The 23502-nt window shown below is 40.0% G+C and overlaps 1 protein-coding gene across 1 annotated transcript in view; it reads left to right on the top strand.

Moving 5' to 3' along the window:
- The window catches only part of CFAP43 (cilia and flagella associated protein 43), a 100696-nt gene that overhangs the window by 53671 nt on the left and 23523 nt on the right, over positions 1-23502 (top strand). Inside the window, exons 18-27 of the mRNA XM_033841895.2 lie at positions 2330-2431; positions 3191-3268; positions 8670-8795; positions 14034-14138; positions 16316-16432; positions 17323-17550; positions 19136-19342; positions 20271-20360; positions 20657-20737; positions 21365-21490. Of these exons, the coding sequence (XP_033697786.1) occupies positions 2330-2431; positions 3191-3268; positions 8670-8795; positions 14034-14138; positions 16316-16432; positions 17323-17550; positions 19136-19342; positions 20271-20360; positions 20657-20737; positions 21365-21490 (1260 nt within the window). The remainder of the gene's footprint in view (positions 1-2329; positions 2432-3190; positions 3269-8669; positions 8796-14033; positions 14139-16315; positions 16433-17322; positions 17551-19135; positions 19343-20270; positions 20361-20656; positions 20738-21364; positions 21491-23502) is intronic.

The raw sequence follows: 23502 nt of genomic DNA on the forward strand, positions 1-23502 counted from the left end.
GTGGTGAGCGGGGGCAACTATTCCTTGTGGTGCACGGGCTTCTCATTGCGGTGACTTCTCTTGTAGCAGAGCATGGGCTCTAGGTGTGCAGGTTCAGGAGTTGTGGCATGCGGGCTCAGTAGTTGTGGCTCGCGGGCTCTAGAACACAGGCTCAATAGTTGTGGCGCAGGGGCTTAGTTGCTCCGTGGCATGTGGAATCTTCCCAGACCAGAGCTTGAACCCCTGTCCCCTGCATTGGCAGGCAGATTCTTAACCACTGCACCACTAGGGAAGTCCCTGTTTCCTTCTTTTTTTTCTTCCTTCCTTCCTTCCTAAATCAGATATCAGTTTTCAGTTTGTGGTTTTCTTTGAGCAGATATTTTAGTAATGTTCCTCATTATCCAGCTACCTCATGATTTTCAAAAAGAGCGTGCACTACATTTAAGAGAAAATATTCAGCCTTTCTCAACACAAATATCACATTTCAGATCTCATTTAAACCATAGTACAAGATCTGTCTGGGCTTGCTTTAAAAAACAAATCTACTACAATTCTGGCGCTTGTTCAAACTAGTCTCTCTATACTTTTACATCACATACATTATTTAGGATGTGTCTAGCCAGAGAACATTTATTCACTCAATCATTTAACAAATATTTATCGAGTGCCTACAAAGTGCTGGACTCTGGGGGATACAGGCATGAAAAGATAGGAAAAGTTTCTGCTTTCATGGAGCTTACATGCTAATTGGGGGTTGGGTGTGAGCAGAGAGAGATAGATAAATAATCAAATAAATAAGAAAAAAATAGGTAGTAACAAGATCTATTTTGTTACCAAATAATCTATTTTTGTTACCAAACCAAATAAAATGGTTTGGTGTGATAGTGTTTGGCTGGAATAGCCCCTCCACGGAGAAAGGCTGTGATCTGACTTAAAAGAAATGTGCCAATATGTGGGGGAGGGGCAAGCACTCAGGGCAGAGGGAGAAAGAGCTTGGCACGTTTGAAGACTTAAAAAAGGCCTGTGCAGCTGAAGTGAGCAAGGGAGAGAGTGGTAGGGGATAAGGTCCTGGAGGTGGGAAAGAAGGGCTTTGTAAAGCAGGTAGCATTTGGACATAATTTTACGTGTAATGAGAACCTATTAAAGTGTTCTGAGCAGAGGATTTACAAGATCTTATTTACGTTTTTGAAATGATTACTTCCGCTGTGTGGAGAATGATTCCTGTAGGGCACAAGAGTAGAAGCAGAGAAGGAGTTAGAAGGCTTAGGTACCAGTGATAGAGGTGCAAGAGTGTTGTGGAGAGGTGGTAGTTTCCAGGCAGTTTGCAGAGGTAGAGCTGACAGAACTTCTGATGAACTGGACATAGAGGGAAAGGGAAAGAAAGGACTCAAGGATGACTCCTAGATATTTTACTTGAAGAACTATGTAGGAGAAGGTACCATTCACAGAGAAGGGGAAGACTGTGGGGAGAGGAGCCACTGTGGGGAGAAAGAAGGGGATCTAAAATCAGTTCCCTGGACTGAGCATGAGAATACTGTTAGACATCCAAGTGAGATACCAAGTACGCTATTGTGTAGATGTTCTGGGGAGAGTCCAGGACTCGAGATGTTGATTTGAGAGTCAGGGGCATATGAATGGAATTTAAAGCCATAAAACTGAGTAAGATCATCATGGAAGAGTGGATGGTGAGAAACAGAAGGGGACCAAGATAGAGCAACTTCTAGAACTCCAGGAGAAGAATTCAGGGAGGCGAAGGAGATTGAGAAGGGGCAGCCAGTGAGGTTGCAGGAGAACCAGCAGAGTGTGACGTTCCAAACTCTTTCAAGATTTTTTGCTGCAAAGGGAGCACAGAAATAGGGTGGCAGCTAAAGGGGAAGGTGGTGGTCAGTGGAGAGTAGATTTCCTGGGACAGGAGATTCCAGAGCATGTTTAGATACTGTAGGGAAAGATTCAGTAGAAGGCAGAAATGGATGATGCAGAAGGGTGATGGAAATTTTTTTAAGTGCAGAGGCTTCAAGAAGGAGGAAAAGATTAAGATCCTAAGCACAAATGGTGGGGCAGGCCTTGATAGGCAGCAGCATTTGGTCTACAGTAACAGGAAGAAGGCCAAGAGTGATCTGGTGAACGTGTGACCTGTCTGATCATTGCTGCTTTCTCAGTGAAAAGTGTGGCTGATATAAGCACAGAATGGAAGGAATAAAATTAGCTAAACATTACATCTTGAGCAGGCAAAATGTTTGGTAGTATATTTTAAAATGCAACAAGTGAAGAGGGATTCAAAGCAATTAAAGTTGGGTAGGAGGAGAACTTGATGAATTTTTAATTTAAGATATGTCTGTCTTCTTCTAAGATAAATGAGAATGTGAGGTTAAGCGATGACTCATTACAAGAGGAATTAGTCAAAGTTGATAATACGGTGGAAATTCCCTGGATACAACAAAAAAACCAAGAGGTATTTATAAAACATGAGAGAAGTTTGAAATAATGCTTTGTAGGGGTGCCAAATAGATTAGTTTCCTGTGAAACCCCTTGGAAAGTTAGAAAGTGGAAAGAGATACTACTTGGCAGACCATTACATCGTATAAGTGTACCTTCCCTGAAAGCAGGCAAACACACTAAACACGGCCCAGTGTTTTAGATAAAGTTATGTGAGCTTTAAGTGCTGTACTTAGGCTAATACGAAACCCGAGAAAAGTGTCCACGTAGGCCAAAGCAAAGAATGAACTAACATACCTCATGCTGAAGTACATTTGGGGGGATGCTGCAAGGTAGCCTTAAATAAAAGGGGTGGGCCCGCAACAGAAGAGACATTGTGGCTTCTGATGTGCAGAAAGGTGACATAGGTGGCAGCCTGTGTCTGGATTTAGCTTGCTTATCTAGTCTCACTCAAGTTCCCAATAAAATAGCAGACTAGTTTTCTGTTAGCAACTGTTCTTTAATTTTTCACTAAATTATTTTCTTTCTGTTGGCCTTATCATTGACCTCAGTTCCAAGTTGCTTCAGTGGCCACTTACATAGTAGCAATTTAGATTTAAGCAAAGTATTGCAGTGGTATTATTTCATGTACACTTTATATTATTAGTCTTTAATTTTTTTCCTTATTTCTGTTTCTAGGGAAGTGCTATCTATGTATCTAAGTATGTATATATGTACCTATCATCTCGCTATCGTCCCTGTTGCTTGTTTAAATGATGTACTTTCTCCATTCCAGGCCATCAAAAACGAGGTTAAACTGTTTTCCAACAAAAGGAAAGAGATAAAAAGAGGAATCAAAGCACTTGCTAAAACTGTAAGTGTTGCGATTCCATAGACTAATACATTTGGCTCTCGGTCTAAAATTACATTTTGAACTTTATTTTGTTCAACCCAGCATGAGACACTACACCCCATTTTTTTCTCTGCCTGTAAGCTTAGTTTTCTTGGGCACTTTAATAGGGTATAATTTTTATCATACCATACAACATATAAACAGTGGTTTTCTTCCTGTCTTCCCCAAATACTGTCTTTAATACTTCTTTTTGTCAAAGTTATACATTTACATTTTTACAAATTAAATAATACAGAGTTACATAGTTAAAAATAATGTTTTTGGGGCTTCCCTGGTAGCACAGTGGTTAAGAACCCGCCTGCCAGTGCAGGGGACACGGGTTCGAGCCCTGGTCTGGGAAGATCCCACATGCTGCGGAGTAACTAAGCCCGTGCACCACAACTACTGAGCCTGCGCTCTAGAGCCCGCGAGCCACAACTACTGAAGCCCGTGTGCCTAGAGCCCGTGCTCCGCAACAAGAGAAGCCACCACAGTGAGAAGCCTGCGCACCGCAACGAAGAGCAGCCCCTGCTCGCCGCAACTAGAGAAAGCCCGTGCACAGCCACAAGACCCAATGCAACCAAAAATAAATAATAAATTTTAAAAAATGTTTTTTCTAGCAGCACCTGCTCTACTTTTCTTCACTATGATTCCTGCAGTCCTGAGGTAAATGTTTTCAGTTCTTTCAGCCTTTTTGTTTGGATATTTACCTCCATCTTTGTAATGGTCTTCTTAATACTGCTATTTCTTGGTATTTCTGTTTTGACACTCGCTGTGGGCTTTCTGGTGTGGAAGAGGAGTACTCAGGTTCTTTTACACCCTCCACCACTACTGTACGCACATAAATCAATGCTCAGTAGGTACACTGTTATAGTTATATATATATTCTTCAAAGCTGAGCCACATGGTATATTATGACTACATTTCCATTTTTACAACTTTATTTTTCCTGGAATTAGCAATTGCCTTTGTTTTAGATTAAGCCTTTCTATTCAGACTCTCTCAAAATGCTAGATACCTGAGGTAATCAATCTGTCAGTGAATTTTTGTGTGTGTGTGTGAGACCTCCCTTCTAGAGCTTTCTATGTTCCAGCACTAATCTACGCACCTTGCTCTCTAGACCAGGCACACAGCTGCTGTTCTAGGGACTTCTCTTGTCCATCTTCCTGGGAAATTGTCTCACCTGCCTCCTGAGTTAGAGCCCCTGTTTCCAGAGTCCTGTGTGTTTTTCTTTGTCTTCTTGGTGTGCATCTTCCAGTAGCTTTCTAAGCAGGACTGCTGTGCAGGCCCATACTTGGGAACATCATTTATCATGCAGCTGTGCTAGTGTCATTCAAATGTAATACAGTGTGAGTGGTGCCTGCCCCCTAGAGGTGTACAATGCTTTGACTCTGTTCTTGAGAAAGGGTACATAGGAGGTACATTTTTTGAGACGTGGTTTTTCTCAAATACAATGGTTTACCCTCAGAATTTTGAAGACTTGCTCCATTGTCTTTTAGCTTTCAGTGTTTGCTTTAGAGAATTCAATACATTTTTTTTTTTTTTTTTTTTCGGTACACGGGCCTCTCACTGTTGTGGCCTCTCCCATTGCAGAGCACAGGCTCCGGACGCGCAGGCTCAGCAGCCATGGCTCGTGGGCCCAGCTGCTCTGCGGCATGTAGGATCTTCCCGGACCGGGCCACGAACCCGTGTCCCCTCCATCAGCAGGCGGAATCTCAACCACTGTGCCACCAGGGAAGCCCTCAATATCTTTTTGATTCCCAGTTCTCTAGGTAACCAGATTTTTATCTCTGGAAACTTACAGGATCATTTCTTTTTCTCTGGTGTTTGGAAATTTTACAATATGCACCTTCATACCTTTGATGGATACTCTTGATTTGCTGGTGCAGACTGGAATTACTCTTCACCCTTTTTCACCCTGCTCCTAGCCCCAAGAGGCTGGCCTCTGTGCATGGCATCAGTGAGCTCTTTTGCCTCTGTCTTCTGTTTGGGTTTAGACAGTGAGGGGCATCAGCAGACGATCAAGGGGCAGGAGAAGACAAGGTCAGTGTCTTTATTTCTCCAGTTTCCTGTCTGTGATGTTATGAGTTGGCAGTGACTGCTAGCCCTCTTCTACAGCTACTGATCTCCCCAGGTTCTAGTAACCACTTCCCATCCTTGCCTTTCAGACCTGGGAGTGGTGATAGCTTCCCGTGGTTGCTAGCTTGAGATGCTTTATCATGCCTTGCTGATTTCCCTTACCATGCCAAATCTGTTTTAAAGGTCCCTCTCCCCATTTATGCCATTTGAGTGTGTCATTCTGTTTCATACCAGGACCCTAGCTTGTTTGGGCTTTCTTGTCTCCTTCATGTGCTAGGCACTGGAGCACTTTTAACCAGAAACCTTTCTCTTTCAGGTCTGGGAAATGTTCTTTAATTATTTCTTTGGTAATTTCCTCCCCTTAATTTTTGTTTTCCTGATTACTAATGAGGCTGAACATCTTTTCATAACTCTGAAGACTGAATTTCCTCTTCTATAAATTCCCTGTTCATGTCCTTTGCCAATATTTCTATCGGGTTGCTGGTCTTTTTCTTGTTGATTGTAGAAGTTCTTTATTTTTATTTTTAACTTATATTTCTTTATAATAATTAGCGTTAGCTAAGCTGTGGTAACAAACAAACTCCAAAAATATAATGGCATAGGGATGAGAAGTTTATTTCTTTCCTATATAATAATTCTGGGTAGGTGTTCAGGTCAGCAGCTGCTCTGTTCCATGCAGTCATTCAGAGACCCAAGCTGACAGAGACTCTGCTGTCTCTAGCACATGGCTTCTAAGGTTGCCTTGCTTGATTTCATCCCACTCAGCTGGAACAGGAAAAGAGCACGGAGGCGTGCACTGGGCAGATCTGGAGGTAGCCCTTATTATTAGGTTGCACCACATGAGATTGCTGTTTTATATGGTTCAGCCCAATATACTACAAATATTTTCTGTTTTGTCTCAACTTTTATACTGTGCCTTTTAATTTATTTTTTATATGTATTTTTTATATAAATTTATTTATTTTATTTATTTTGGCTGCGTTGGGTCTTTGTTGCTGTGCGCAGGCTTTCTCTAGTTGCGGCGAGCCGGGGCTGCTCTTCATTGTGGTGCGCAGGCTTCTCATCGCGGTGGTTTCTCTTGTTGTGGAGCACAGGCTCTAGGCGCACAGACTTCAGTAGTTGTGGCAGGCAGGCTCAGTAGCTGTGGCTCACAGGCTCAGTTGCTCCGTGACATGTGGGATCCTCCCGGACCAGGGCTCAAACCCATGTCCCCTGCACTGGCAGGCGGATTCTTAACCACTGCGCCACCAGGGAAGTCCCTATACTGTACCTTTTTAAATGCAAAAGTTTAAAATTATTATCCGAGTGCACTGATCATTTATAGCTTTTGCTTTATGTGCATGATTTTTAAAGGCTTCCAAACCTCACGTGTTTTCTCCTGATACTCCTTTATTTCACCTGTAATTTACTTTTGTGAGTGGATATGAGGTATAGATCTAACTTTATTTTTTCAAGTAAGTAGCACAGTGCCTCCTTCATCAATCCCTGGATTCCCATGAATACGGAATTATTTCTAGACACTCTATGTTCTGATATTGAGCATGGATCTTTTCCTTAGCCAATTCCAAACTATTTTAATTGCTATAGCTTTATAAAATGTTTTATATCTTGAAAGTAATTCTCCCTTCGCTCTTCACTTTCAGAAAATGTTGGCCTCTTTAGGCACACTTACTTTTTCATCTGAATTTTAAGGTTAGCTTGTTGAGCTCTGTAAAAATCTCTGATTTGATTTTAATTGAGAATAACTGCTTACAGTGTGATTTGGTGAAGAATTTATTTGCCATCTCTGAAATTTAATACATATATATAGTATATATTTATAAAATACATAAATATTATATATTACATATAAATAAATATATATCTTTATTCAAATTTTTAACAAGTTCTTTAGTGAAGTTTTATAGTCTAAAAGTGACTTTGTATACATCTCTTATGAGGTCTTTTGTGAGTGGAATATTTTCTATAACATTTTCTAATTGGATACTACTGGATATGAATGTTACTAATTTTATATATGACCACCTTGCTGAATTCTCTTTTTTTTTGCTCTGTGCTTTTTCATTATTTTTTTTTTACATCTTTATTGGAGTATAATTGCTTTACAATGGTGTGTTAGTTTCTGCTTTATAACAAAGTGAATCAGTTATATATATATATACATACGTTCCCATATCTCTTCCCTCTTGTGTCTCCCTCCCTCGCACCCTCCCTATCCCACCCCTCCAGGCAGTCACAAAGCACCGAGCTGATCTCCCTTGATCTCCCTGTGCTATGCGGCTGCTTCCCACTAGCTATCTATTTTACATTTGGTAGTATATATAAGTCCATGCCACCCTCTCACTCTTTATAATTGAAATTCCCTATTATAATTTCACTATACCAGTTCAGCAAGCTTGGGAAGAAGAAGTGTAGGAGATCTGACTTCAGCAGGTATTCCATTCTACCTTTTGCTGAGCTCTGTCCTGGGGACCCATGGGGCCATGATGCATCATTCAGATCCAACTGATTTTCATCCTTCAGACTTTACAGTTTCCATGCTATTGAAGAATCCTTTTCTTCCCCCTCTTAATTGCAGTGTTGGATTTATTGATTTATTATACACTTTTTTTCCTCTTAATTTTATGGATTGGGGCAAGAAAGGAAGATTGTAAAGCCCATTCTCAGTCAATTTTGAAACTGAAGTCCTCATTTTTTTCTCTCATGTTGTCTTTGTTTTTTTTTTGTTTATTTGTAAGGACTCTTTATATTTTGAAGATATTAATATTTTGTCATATATGTTGTAACGTGTGCTCTATGTCACTGAATTTTTTTGAAGCTATAAACTTTTAAAGATATTTTTATTACAGAAATGTTCAAATATATATAAAAGTGGAGGGAAAAATAATATAATAAATCTAATCACCAATATTTTTGCCTCTATACACCATCCACTATCCTCTCCCGTGCTTGTTTTGAAAAAAACCCCAGATGTCATATCATTTCACCTTTAATTATTTAAGTATATGTGTCTAAAAGATAAGAACTCTGAAAATACTTAATAATACTACTACTAGCACAGCTAAATATCAGTAATTCCTTAATATCATTACATATTTTTGTTGTTTTTAGATAAATGAGCTTTTATGGATTAAACCTTAAAACCTAAATAAGCCTATTACCTAATTCTTTATTTGATAGTTACATTTAGATAAACAGAATATCTATTTTTTTTTATTGGTTGCTGTCTCAAGAGACTCGGAAAACCATCCCTTTAAAGTTTAATTCTTTGCTTGTCTCCATCCTTTACTATTGGAAAATTCAGATTCTGGACATGATGGAAGAAAATGAAGCAGTAGATAATATTGCAAAATTAGAGCAACAAGAATTTGGCCTGGATCTTGAAGAACTGGAAAGACTCCACAATGAAAGTGAGGAAGAAGTGGCAAAGGTATGGAAAAATCTGATTTAAGCACCATAAAGATTTAATAAAGAAAGTAAAAAGAAAATAGGAAGGAGAACTTTTCTAGGATAATGCAAATAAAACAAACTTTTTCTAGAGTGATGTGAATACAGCAAATTTAGTGCATACAAATGGAACGAGTCAGAGAATTATTGAATTTGGGAGTCAGGGGAAAGAAGAACATCTAGACCAGCCAGACATCTGATGTTTGTCTCTCCTCCGTGACATTAATGCCAGCCATCTTCCACCATATACTTGAACATTTTTAGAGATCTCCTCAGCCACCTCATACCAACTTCAAACATTTTTGGTTTAGTAAGCCCTTTCTTAATTAGAGTTGAAATCTTTCTCCCTGTACTCACTGATTCTTCTACTCTTTGAGCACCATCCCTATAGCCACTGTGAAAGTGGTTAGAGAAGACTAGCAATTACCATGTTTCCTATGTATCTTGTCTAGGCTAACTATCCCAGCTCCTATGATATCATATACTGTAGTTTTAATAGTTTTATTATTATTGTAATTTTCCTCTAATTTCGTTTTATGTCTGTATGGCACCCACAAAAGAATTTTAATTATTATCTTTCCAGTTTAGAGAAAAGCATAAACTGAAACCTCCACTTTTCTAGGTCCTGTACTTCTATTAATTCACCCTTTGCACTGTTTTGTGGCAGTCACAACACATTGCTTACTCATATGGGTTTTATTTTGGGTAAAAGCCTTAAGAGTGTTTTACACAGGATGTTCTTAAGCAACCTCTCTCTCAACCTGCACAGTACATTTGATTCTTTGAGTGTGCAAGTATAAAAACATTTTCCCCACTGAAAAAGAGAATTAAATAAAGCTGGATATAAGGACATTTAAGTGAATTATAGTCGGTTAAACAGCTACCCCAAAAAGAGACTTGTTATTTGACTGATGATTCTAGGAGAGAAATCTCCAATCATGTGGCCCAGGACTCTGTCCTGTTAAACATGTTTATTAATGACTGGAGTGAAGATGTGAAAATGAGGCAGATCTGTCCAAATGGTAAATGACATGAGGCTGAGAATGAGAGGAAATATATTAAATAACAGAATTAATACCAAAAGTACCTCAAGGGACTAACTCAAGGAGATAAAATTCACCTGGATGTTCATTCGCCCATCCATTCATTCATTCTGCAACATTTATTGAACACCTATTACATGCCAGGCACTACTGTAGGTGCTGGGGATACAATGAATAATACAGATAGGTCCTACCCACATGGGGCTACTCTAGTAGAGAACAGAGACCATAAACAAATCTCTATATATTATATGATGGAAACAAACCAGATTCGATAATAGATGTGGGGGATCTACTTCTGTGGTCAGAGAAGACAACTTTAAAGAGGGGACCTTTCAGTTGCAAACTAAGAGAAGAGAGGGAGCTGGCTATACAGAGATCTGAGGAAAGAGAATGTCAGGCAAAGGGAGCAGCAAGAACAAGGGCCCTGAAGCAGAAATTGCTCAGAGTATTCCAGGGCCAGAAAGGCCAGAAAGGCTGTAGCACAGTGGACAGGAGAGGGCCTCACAGAATGAGGTGGGAGAGGTAGGCAGAGGCCAGCTCTGAAGACCTTGTATGTTGTGGTGAAGAATTTGGCTTTTGTTTTTAAACATACAACAGGAAGCTATTAGAAATGATCCCTTTTTCTTATTATAACAGATAGGCACCAATCTAGGGGCTTTTTGAATGTTATTTGATCATCACAGCAATCCAAAAAGGTAGGTTATTGTTTTCCCCACTTAAGGAAACTAAGGCTTAGGTGGTCGAGTCACTTGGCTAGGAGCCCACAACTCGAGTCTGAGCAGGTAAGCAGTCCTGGTCTGCCCACCAGGCTTCTGGCTCATCCTCCTCGGCCCTGGCCTCACAGGCCTGGAAGGCCACCTCCTATTCTGGCACCAGGTCCTCCCAGCCCATTCATCTTGATCACTCTAAAATGAGTTCGGCTTAGGTGCCTGCCCCTATTCTCACCCTCTCATTGCTTTTTTCTCCAAGCTCTTGTCTGACCACTCGGCCCCATGAACCTGCTCCTCTGGACTGTTGACCTACTGACCACTGATGAAGACACTCTGCTCACCTGACCCCCACCCTGTGCCTCTGCCCCAGATGCCCCCATCCCTTGATGCTTATCAAATTCCCGTGCATCCCTCGAGGAGCCTCCTTGATCCTCTGTCGCAGGCTTTGGTACAGAGAAAGGTTCTTCACGTGCTCATTTCCCTCACATTGTTTAGTTTTCCTGAGCTCCGGGCTTTTGAAGAGATATCAGCCCTAGATTGGGCGTGATAGTAGAACCAGACGGTTCAGGACAGAACAGTGCTAGCAGATGGCACCATAAATCCACCTGGGAGCAGAACACTAACCCCTGGGAAGAGCTAAGGATCCCAGTCCTAAAGGGACCAGGCTACTAGCCCACCCTGGCCAGGATCTCAACAATAGGGCAAAGACCAAAGCCCAGTAATGACCACCTAGACACAGTATTAGCATTATTCTGGAGGGATTGATAAATAGCCTCAAGAGTAGCAAGGGGAGGAATGGAGGAGCCTGGGAATCAGACAGGTTCTGAGAACTAATATGCCAAAACAGCTGTTTAAGAAAAAATAATTTAATACTACAAAGCTACAGTAATCAAGACAATATGGTACTGGCACAAAAACAGAAATATAGATCAATGGAACAGGATAGAAAGCTCAGAGATAAACGCACGCACCTATGGTCAACTAATCTGTGACAAAGGAGGCAAGGATATACAATGGAAAAAAGACAGTCTCTACAATAAGTGGTGCTGGGAAAACTGGACAGCTACATGTAAAAGAATGAAATTAGAACACTCCCTAACACCATACACAAAAATACCCTCAAAATGTATTAGAGACCTAAATGTAAGATCGGACACTGTAAAACTCTTAGAGGAAAACATAGGAAGGACACTCTTTGACATAAATCACACCAAGATCTTTTTTGATCCATCTCCTACAGTAATGGAAATAAAAACAAAAATAAACAAATGGGACCTAATGAAACTTAAAAGCTTTTGCACAGCAAAGGAAACTACAAAGAAGATGAAAAGACAACCCTCAGAACGGGAGAAAATATTTGCCAACGAATCAACAGACAAAGGACTAATCTCCAAAATATGTAAACAGCTCATGCAGCTCAATATTGAGAAAACAAACAACCCAAAGCAAAAATGGGCAGAAGACCTAAATAGACACTTCTCCAAAGAAGACATACAGATGGCCAAGAAGCACATGAGAAGCTGCTCAACATCACTAATTATGAAGGAAATGCAAATCAAAACTACAATGAGGTATCACCTCACACCAGTTAGGATGGGCATCATCAGAAAATCTACAAACAACAAATGCTGGAGAGGGTGTGGAGAAAAGGGAACCCTCTTGCACTGTTGGTGGGAATGTAAATTGATACAGCCACTATGGAGAACAGTATGGAGGTTCCTTAAAAAACTAAAAATAGCATTACCATATGACCCAGCAATCCCACTACTGGGCATATACGCAGAGAAAACCATAATTCAAAAAGACACATGCACCCTAATGTTCATTGCAGCACTATTTACAATAGCCAGGACATGGAAGCAACCTAAATGCCCATCGACAGATGAATGGATAAAGAAGATGTGGTACATATATACAATGGAATATTACTCAGCCATAAAAAGGAACGAAATTGGGGTGGATCTAGAGACTGTCATACAGAGTGAAGTAAGTCAGAAAGAGAAAAACAAATATCGTATATTAATGCATATATGTGGAACCTAGGAAAATGGTACAGATGAACTGGTTTGCAGGGCAGAAATAGAGGCACAGATGTAGAGAACAAATGTATGGACACCAAGGCGGGGTGGTGGTGGTGGTGGTGTGATGAATTGGGAGATTGGGATTGACATGTATACACTAATATGTATAAAATGGATAGCTAATGAGAACCTGCTGTATAAAAAAATAAATAAAATTTTAAAAATCAATGAAATCAAAAGCCGATTCTTTGAAAAGATTGATAAACTGAATAAGCCTATAGCTAAGCTAAGAGAAAAGAGATAGATACAATTACTAATGTTAGGAAGAAAAGAGGGACATCACTACAGATTCCATGGAAATTAAAAAGGAATAAAGGAATTCTATGTTTTTGAAGATTCTATTGTTACATTCTCTAGCTCAGAGATTCTTTCCTCAGCCATGTCCAGTCTACCATTATGTCCAGAGCCCATCAGATACCTTCTTTATTTCTAAATAAAGAACATTTTTGATCTCTGGAAAAAAAAAGAAAAAATAATTGAAAACTGTATTAACCATTAACTCAATGGGTAAAATCAAAAATAAATAAAACGCAAATTAAACAAGGTATTTGTTCAGACAATGAATAAAATAAACATGAATAAATGAGTAAATGAATGAATGAATAAATAAATAAGACATTTTCTACTCTGGGAGATATTATTTTCAGCTGGTTTGCTAACGATCTGCCAACAAAGTGAAATGCCAATAAAAGAGGTTCTGTACAACATTGTAAATCAACTATACTTCAGTAAAAAAATTAAAAAAAAAAAGTTTCTGAAGAGGACCCTAAGGACTAAGGATTGTTGGGTGTCACTTTCATGCCAGCTCTTTTGGCAAACTTTATTAAAATAAGAATACTTAATCACTTAAGGAGGTAAAACTAATTGAGGTAACATATGTTTCTAAATGGCAAAAGGTACATCATACGATCCCCAAGAATAGTGGAACATTCCTTTCACAGTGGACATAAACAATAGAAGAATATAGTGCAATAAAACCCCAAGACAGAGGCCACAAAATGCCACTTCAAATATGCATTGACAAGGAGTAAGCCAACATTTACATATTTCAAACTTTTCTAATAAAACGGGAAGACTTGGCACAGTGGGTTTGCTTTACCACCTTGCGCCAACCAGGCAGATCTGTGATGGTGTGTGTGTTAGCTATCCAGCTACCATGGCTGTGCAACTGCCCACACACCTGCCTGGGCTCCTGTGTAGGACCTGCCTGCCTTAGTGGTGTTTGTGTTGATACCCTAGTCCTCAAGGAATGGAACCCTAAGCCTCCAGACTAAACCAAAGACAGGGAAGTATCCCCCTCCAAGTGCATCTGGTTTTTACAATTGAGATTGTTTTTGAGGCCACATTTTCATTCTTACTTTTCCCTTCATTTGTGTTCCTTAAGATAAGAAAGGATGCTGAGATGCAAAACCTAGCCAAGAGATATTTGGCTGAACTTATCAAAGGAGAATGCTGGAATTCGATGGCTGTGAAAGGCCGAGCTCTTAAGGTAACAGATAGAACTTCAGGTACAACACCTTTGCCAATGAAAATTTTCATGGGAAGTCTCATGGCAGAAAATTTTAAAAAGAAAAAGTTTAAGAAGATCCATATATAGGAAAGCATTCGAAGCACACCTTGCTCCTTCTTGTACTGACTCCACCTCGATGTGTCATTTTCCCTTGTCTCGTTCTTTCCTCTCTGCTCAGTCCCCATGTGCTTCTAAGCCAGCATCTCTTAAGCTTTGTTTCCGCACCTCTTTCCCTCTTTCCTCTACGACACCACCTGCATCCGGGTCTCAATATCTGTCTATTCCAAACCGCCACTTCACTCACATTCCACACAGATTGAAAACTAGACATAATATTATTCACATTTCTTTTTTTTATATAAATTTATTTATTTTATTTATTTATTTTTGGCTGCGTTGGGTCTTTGTTGCTGTGCGCGGGCTTTCTTTAGTTGCGGTGAGTGGGGGCTACTCTTCGTTGCGGTGCATGGCTTCTCATTGCAGTGGCTTCTCTTGTTGTGGAGCACGGGCTCTAGGCGCACGGGCTTCAGTAGTTGTGGCACGTGGGCTCAGTAGTGTGGCTCACTGGCTCTAGAGCACAGGCTCGGTAGTTGTGGCGCACGGGCTTAGTTGCGCTGCGTATTATTCACATTTCTACCTGTACCTGCCTTCACATTTTCTTTTCCTTTTTTATTTTTTTAAATATTCACAATGAGATTTTTATGATCTTTTTTTTTTTAATTTATTTTTTTATTTTTGGCTGTGTTAGATCTTCGCTCCTGTGTGCGGGCTTTCTCTAGTTGCGGTGAGTGGGGTCTACTCTTTGTTGCAGTGTGTGGGCTTCTCATTGCGGTGGCTTCTCTTGTTGTGGAGCATGGGCTCTAGGCGCACGGGCTTCAGTAGTTGTGGCACGAGGGCTCAGTAGTTGTGGCTCACAGGCTGTAGAGCGCAGGCTCAGTAGTTGTGGCGCACAGGCTTAGTTGCTGCGCGGTATGTGGGATCTTCCTGGACCAGGAGTCGAACCCATGTCCCCTGCATTGGCAGGTGAGTTCTTAACCACTGCGCCACCAGGGACGCCCCTGCCTTCACATTTTCTAAAGGACTGTTTTTTGTGCCTTTTTATTGAGATTCCTCCCAACACAGTTTCCCTCTTTGTGTAGGGTGACCAAGAGTCCCAGTTTATGCCTGTGGTCCTAGAGTAACTATTGACAGCACCTTTTTCACTTTCAAATATGCCCCCTGTTTAGATAATGAAGTATTGATCACCCTCCATTTATGTGATTGAGTATTGCTCTAAAACAGGGTTTCTCGAGAACGGCACACTTGGGGCTGGATAATTCTTTGTTGTAGGGGCTGACCTAAGGATTGGAGGATTTTGCAACATCCCTGCCCTCTATCTACCAGGCCCCAGCAGACTCTGCCACCCCAATCAGTGACAATCAAAAAATGTCTCCAGACATTGCCAAATGTCCCTGAGGGGCTGGAGAGGATGGAGACAGTGGCCAGCAAAATCACTTCTGGTTGAGAAGCACTGCTCTAGAAATAAATCGTTCACAAAAGCACAGTATTTTTTATACAAAGTTTACACCAATACTGAAGGCATACACTGTTTTATTTTATTTCTTTTTTTTAAATTGAAGTAGAGTTGATTTACAATGTTGTGACAATCTCTGCTGTACAGCAAGGTGACTCAGTTATACACATATAGACATTCTTTTTTTATATTCTTTTCCATCATGGTTTATCACAGGATATTGAGTTATGTTCCCTGTGCTATACATTAGGACCTTGTTGTTTATCTACATTTATTCTAAATGTAATAGTTTGCATCTACCAACCCCAAACTCCCAGTCCATCCCTCTCCCTCCCTCCTTCCTCTTGGCCACCACAAGTCTGTTGTCTATGTCTACAAAATAGGTAAGTTCATTTGTGCCATATTTTAGATTCCACATATAAGGGGTATCATATGGTATTTGTCTTTCTCCTTCTGACTTACTTCACTTAGTGTGATAATCTCTACATTGTTTTATTTTAAAGAAAGCTTCCATGGGCCATTTCACTCATGCATGATAACCTATGGATTAATTTTGTTGAGAGAAAACATGCCCCACTCTGCCCCAGATACACACAATTGTTCTAAAAATGGATTTATTTCATTTTGCTCTTTTTTTCCCAAGTGCTTTCACATCCCATGTGTGGTTGAGAACTTCCCAATGAAAGAACGCACAGATGAAGAGTTGAAAGAATTGAAGAGAGTTGAGCAGCAAAAAGAGATTGAAGCAGAGTGTCTTAAAGTACAATTTTAAATATATATGTGTTTATATAAGTGACGTGTTTTCTTTCAGGATTTCCTTCATACAGATTTGAGTTGGAATACTACTTAAAATACGTTTATTGTTTGTGTTTATATTTATATTCCTTGTTTATGTGTAGGAATATATTCTAATGAATATAGGAGCCTATATCCACGTAAGGAGCCTATATCCTAACAACATTGGCTATCCCTGAAATATGATGATATACTTTTAAAATTGAGATTTGGGATTTTGTTCTTGTCCTGGTCAGAAGTTCTTCATCCACACATACTCTTTTTACCCCCTCTTATCACTGAGGATTGTGTTTTAAGATAGTTGGCCAAGGATGAAGTAGAATCTGTTTTGGTGGGATTTATTGTTTTCCTAAAGCAATCCTAGCTTTTTTTTTTTCCCAGCAATCTCTGTCAAACCACTTAAAAACACTGCCCAATTGGTGTAGTTTCATTTTGGCCAGAACTTTGCATCCATTCTTTTTCTAAAACTAAAATGAAGTCATGCTTAATTCTTTTTACATACACATACCAGTCCTATGTGAATAAGTTCCTTTGTAAAATGTGAAGAGAAAGTATATTTTTTAATGCTTAAGTACCAAGAAAGACTCAAAATATTTACGAGAAGCTGTCATCCCGACAGAAAAATATGAATATTACACACTATCAAGAAGAATTTTTACTCTTATGATTTATCTACAGTCTATCAATTTCTGAGGCTTTCTCTTCAGCAGGTTCAGGACATCACTTTAAATTCAGTTGTTGGCAAGACAATTAACATCTTAAAATGATTATTGAAATAATTAAGTTGTCCCAAAATTGCCCTTTAGAGAATTCTTCTTATTGCATAACTTTCATTTCATCTTTTTCTATATTTAGCTACAGAAGGAAATTGTAGAGTTTCAGTCTGCAATTACGTTGGTTAAAAAGCATCATGAAGAGGAGGATGAAGAAGAGGAAGAAGATGGGACAGCAAAAGATACCAACTTGCCCAATTACCTGCTTGGTAGTCTGAGTACTGATTTTAGGGTACCTACCTCTTTGTTGTCAAGCCAACTGGAACTTCATTCCAGAGAGGAGAAAATCAACCAAATTATATTACTGAAAGTGGGTGAATTTTTTCTTTACCCTTGAAAATCTCTAAAACTTTCCATGAGGTGTCTTGCAAAGGCTCAAATTGAAATCCAATGCCAATCAAATGATGTCTTTAAAGTACACAGAGAAATATCCACATGGCTAGCATCCATGTTCTTTAAACAGAGCTCGTGGACAAGAGTTGTTTTCATCCATTTGGAGTGGGTTCTGTGACACCAGGTTTTCTAAAGAGCACCCTCCACTGGCTAACACCGCAAACCATTTTTCTACTTAGATCTTCGGGAAACTCAAAGATAAAAGAAATCCTTGAATGCCACCTTCTAGGTAACCCAGATGTCAATTAGAACCTCCTTGTAAGATCAAGATGTGAATGCTTATCTATCTCCTTAATCTAGGAAAATACAATTTCCTCTCTAAGATTTCTATAAGTGCTGGGGCTCAGGGATAAGGTATGGTGTCCTTCAGGCTCTAAGCTCCTACTCCTTGCTTTCCACCAAACAAGTCAGTTTCAGAACACACCTGTACATGCCACGCCTACTGAAGGTTTTCGAAAACTCAGTAACTGAGATTGCACCAATGCAGACGGTTTGAAATTTAATGTTTGGCCATTCCTATTCCTGAAGATCCTTCAGTCATGTCTGCAATTTGAGTTCTAGCCTCCTGCTGGGTTACTCTGCTCTCCCTTCCTATCTTTTTCTCTTCTTTGTCTCCTCCAATACCTAAAATTCCTGTGCATTTATACTGAGAACTGTTGAGTTATCCCTTTTGTTGCTTAGCTTCTGCTGACCTATGCCCTCAGTGTCTCACCTTCCTGCTGCTTTAGTAAGGTGTTTTCCTACACGAAAGTAATTTCAGCCTGAGAGAAATTCTGGTGCCAGCCGTTAAGATCATTTTCTACCCTGCTTTAATGGTTTCATCTTCAGTAGGATAGATATATAGACTGAAGTCTGACGGTAAAGTCAAGTCTACTTTTAGTTTGACCCATCATTCTACTCATCAGCAGAGCTAGGGGCAATCCAGTTGGACCCACATCCACCTTAGTAAATGGCTGATCCAACTGGGCAGCTTGGGTTCTCTTTCTACCTGAAAATGACCTGTCCATACAGAGTAAGAATATTGTGTGTAGTTGTGCTTCTCTGGAAGATTCTCCAGACCTCTATAGGCCATCTTTTCCTCGCCTCCTCTCCTCAAACCTGGTTCCAAAGAAAAGATATTTCCCAAGTTTAATACTGAATATTTCTTTTAAAATATTTTTATGATGGATTTTTTTAAGAACATACACAAAAGTAGAGAGAATAGCCCAAAGAGCCTCCAAGTAGCCATTACCCACTTATCAATATACCTGCACACTGAATTGCATCGCACATTTCTGGAAGTATGTTGTAGTATAACGGTTATGCTGTTGCTTAACCTTACCCATGGTGGGATGCCACTATAGATTACTGAACCAAGACGTGACTTAATATAAACAGTATTTTAGAAAGATTACTTTGCTTATAATTTGTAAAGTGATTTTGGAGGGAAAGTAAAGCTGTGGGACCATGTTGCCAGGAAAGGTATAATACATGGTGTGTTTATAATAACATTGATATTTTAGGATATTATTTACAAGGTAAAAACTGCTTTCAATAATGAGTTTGATGCGGCATATAAACAAAAAGAGATTGAAATTGCACGTGTGAAGGAAAAAAATGTAAGAATTCAAGAAATCGTTTTGGATCTGGAGTTGGAAGAAACAGTCTGGCAACCAGAATTTGAGGACTGTGAGAAGCCAGAGAGAACCCTCATTGTGGAAAGTACTGAGGTACGATTATCCGTACATCATCTCTTCCCTTCTTTCTCATGACGTTTTCCAGGCTCTTATTTATTCTTCTTGTTTTTGCTACCAGAAGCAACCGTATAAGGTAGCATTCTTGGTTACAAGTAACAAAAACAGTTAACACAGCCCCAGCAATAATGGGGATTTCTTCTATGAATGCCATAGAGTCCAGAGAAGATTTGGACACCAAGCCTATAAAGAAGCAGGAACCACACACTGGAACCTTGTGGAGAGTCCAGAAGTGCTCTTTCTTCATCTCTTGACTCACTTCTCTCTGCATTTCAGCTGCCTCTAGCAGTTTCTATGTTATATCGCCTATGCTCAAGAGAGCAATTTGTCCAAACTATAATCTCTTAGCCCTAGTTCTGGATTCGCCTGGGAAGGGGCTTCTTGGTCCAACTTGGGTCCAGCACCTGTACCCATGGAGGCTGGGTCACATAATGGGAATGAGGCTGATGGAGCTCCAGTAATTATCTAGCCATTAGAGTAGTATGGGTCCCAGAGAAAGGGGCTCACTGGACAGCCTTCTTAAAAGGTGTTTGGCACAAATGCAGTTACAAATAAATGCTTAAAGAAGACAATTCAAATATAATCATATTTCATTTATAAAAAGTAACTCAAAGAGAACACCCTTGCTCACATGAAACCATCTTGATTACTTTGGGGCAAAAGATAATAGTGTTGCTTAGAAGTAATAACAAACACTCATATAGTCCCTGTTAACAGTAACCATCTATTTTTCTCACTCTCTCATTTTGGACCTCATCTTCATTCCAAGATAGGAAATTGGTTGCAAAATCTGGATAGTCCCTCTATCTCCTTAATCCCTTCTAACCTCCTCCCGGTGTGTGGAAAGAAAGTATGGCTTGAATTTTGTAAGAATAACAGCAGGAAACCACATTTTCTCTTTCAGATTACAGCTCAGAGACATATTAAACCACAGCAAAAAGTCAAAACAGAATTGCTTGTGACCCGGGAAATGGAGCGATTGCTTCTGTCACAGGTATGCGGTTTTTTTAAATGGTACCTAAGACCCTTTTCCTTTTAGGGATATTTGTTCCTAATTTGGTTGAATAGTCTTGTACTCCACCATAGAAACACATCAAGGCATTTGTTGTGGTCAGAGGTCACTGGAATCTCAGTGGCCTCCTCTTCTCCCCTCCATGCATGCCACTGCCCACCCTCCCCAATCCTAAATGCAGTCATTCTAACATTGGGGACAGGGGGGCTGTCCCCAGTGCCACTGGAGTGTCAGACCTCTGTCTCAGTGACCCTCTCTGACCTTGGCTTTTTCCCAAGGGCTCCACCACAAGACGCCGAGCCCTCATGGACATGATGGGAGGAGTTCTGGAAGTCAAGAAGGAAGACATTTTGAGAATGGTGAGATTCCTGGTCATCCTTATGGAAGGTGGAATGGGATGGAAAGAGCTACTTAAATGTGACCATTTTTTCCCATGTGAACCTGAGTCGTAGAAATTCTACAGTGACAAATATACCACCCCCCAGTACCTTATAAACTTACCACATCAGGCAAAGAAGAAGAAGTTTGAAACACCAGGCTTGCCTTCCAATCTGATGAAAAGCAAACAAATGAACAACAACAAAAAAACAACCACAGTTGTTTGGGTCTGCACAGAAAGTAGGGATAATACTGAACCTCTAATTTTCCAGATACACCAAGAAACATTCCCTTTGATACCTGACATAGGTATCCCTGGAGCTCAGGCATAGTTCCAGCTATGAAGATATCAACTCACACTTCTGAACTTGTCACCTAAGAGTCAGGGTACATCCCAAAATGCTTACCCTCGCTTAAGTGACAGAAAAACCGTTGTAACATTTTTTCATATCCTTTGGTCAAAGTGTTAGGTCGTTGCCTTGCCAATGTGAAGAACTATACCCTTTTAAAGGACTCTTTTTTTTAAAACTGTAACAATAACTCTGAGTTTGACTGTATTGCTATATTTATGTTTAACCTAGAATATATGCTTTCCTTTATATCTTCAGGTGATTCCTCAACCTGCTTTCATGTCAAAACCTGATGCTTTGTGGTCTGAAAAGGAAAAGAAACAATTCAAAGAGTATGAGAAAAAAGTCAAGGAATTAAATGAAGAAAGAGATAAGTATAGAAAGGTCAGAAGAGCAAAGAATATAACCTACCTTATCAAGGGTTTTGTTTCAGTATCTTTTCAAATGAAGTGCTCTTTATTTTCTCAGTGTCTTTAGTAGCCTAGAGATGGTGTTTGGGCTTAAATTCTCAAGAGAATTTGAAGAAGCGAGTGGAGATAAATTTAAAGGCCTACTACAATTTAAAACGAAAAGAACATGTAGCAATTTTTTAAAGTTCTTATTGATTTCAAATTTCACATCATTACAGTTCATTTGGTCCTTCACTCATTCTTCAAATATCTAATGAACACCTATGGTAGTATGTTCAAGGCACTGCAAGGGACTGCTCTCTATTGTCTACGTCAATTTGAGTTGTATACTGTTGCTTGACTTGCTCTCAATTTCAAGGAAGAGACTTGAGAGAAAAATGACACAGTCAATAAAGTTCTGATCTGAGATTTTTGCAATGCAGGTCTCCCACTTTTATCCTTCCATCACAAGGAAACATTCCCACATTAAAAGTGCTTACAGTTATAATAGAGATGTAAAAGGTGATGGTACACAACCAGGTAAATGTGAAGAAAGTAAAATCTTACCATCATTTGAGGCAGGGCAGTTTGTCAGCTTTATGGTGAACAATTCCTTTGAACGTATTGTTAACTTGTCCCTGTTTTTATTCACTGCAGTCCTCTAACAATGTCTCTGTGTATTATCCAAAGTGAGTAGTTTTGAATGCAGCAAAGATTTCAAGAAGTTACAGAGTATAGACGCCTAAAGCAGTGCCATTTACTCCACAGTCTCGCACTGGGAGGTAGTCCGCTGCCCACACCTTCACCCCCGGCTCCTTGGCCACGCCCACCTGGTAAAACCTCAGCCTTGATTAAGCCAGGACTCAACCTTCTCTGCACCTGCACCGTGCAGTGTGTAAAGGAAAAACACTGACTGGTTTCAGTCTAATGACCTGAACCTTTATTGGGTCCCTAAAGCTGCTCAACAATGCTATTCCCCCTAGCTTTCAATTTCCCCCTAGCTTAATCCACATCACCTGGGGGAGCTTTTTTAAAATACAAATTCTGAGTCCGTCATTCTGAGGACATAGAAGGACCCTGAGATTCTGCATTTCTAACAAGTAACCACATGGTGCAGCTTCTGCTGGTGGGTGGACTACAAGATCCTAGCGAGATCCTAGAGGGCCACTTCATGTGTTCTCCCCTATCCTCAAACCTCCAACACCTGACCGTCAACTCACTCTCACCTTATTTTCTTTTTCACTGGGAGAAGAGAAGCAACGAAAAGAGATTTTCCTTACGCCTCTCCCGCCACATCTACCACCCACCTGCATTGAATCCAGAGATCCTCCCTGCCTTTCTGTTCCTTATGGGTGAAATGGCCTTGCAACTGCCCAAGCCTGGTCTTCCACTCGTGCACTAGGTCCCATCCCATCTTACCTGTTCAGTGCTGTTACTCAGCAATTTGCCCCTTTTCCCTGCATCGTCAGTTTTCCCCCTCTACTGGATTTTTCCATAGACACATTGTATACATCTCTCATCTTATACAAAAGGAAAAAAGACTCCCTTGAACAGGATTCTGGAGTTCTTTCTATTATTCTTGTGACTTTGGGGTTAGTCTGAATTTATTTCAAAATAAAAAGTTAAAAGAAAAGAAAAAACAAACACTCCCTTGACTCCACTTTCTTCTCAATCCACTGCTCAATGTCTCCTTGAAAAACTGATGTTCACTGTCTCTAATTTCCCTCTTTTAAAAGAATCTTTTTTAAAAAAAACTTCTGTGTTATGGAAAATGTCAAACATATATAATGACGCCCTTATGCAGCTTCAACAATTATTGACTAATGCAAATCTTATCTCATTTTATACCTCTACCTACTTCCCTGACACTGAGTTATTTTTTTACTCATTTGTAAAAAATTTTTTTTTTAATTTATATTTTGGCTGCGTTGGGTCTTCACTGCTGCGTGCCGACTGGGCTTTCTCTAGTTGCAGCAAGCGGGGGCTACTCTTCGTTGCGGTGCGCAC

Source organism: Tursiops truncatus, chromosome 16, assembly GCF_011762595.2.
Source record: "Tursiops truncatus isolate mTurTru1 chromosome 16, mTurTru1.mat.Y, whole genome shotgun sequence".
In the NCBI taxonomy this organism is placed as follows: domain Eukaryota; kingdom Metazoa; phylum Chordata; class Mammalia; order Artiodactyla; family Delphinidae; genus Tursiops; species Tursiops truncatus.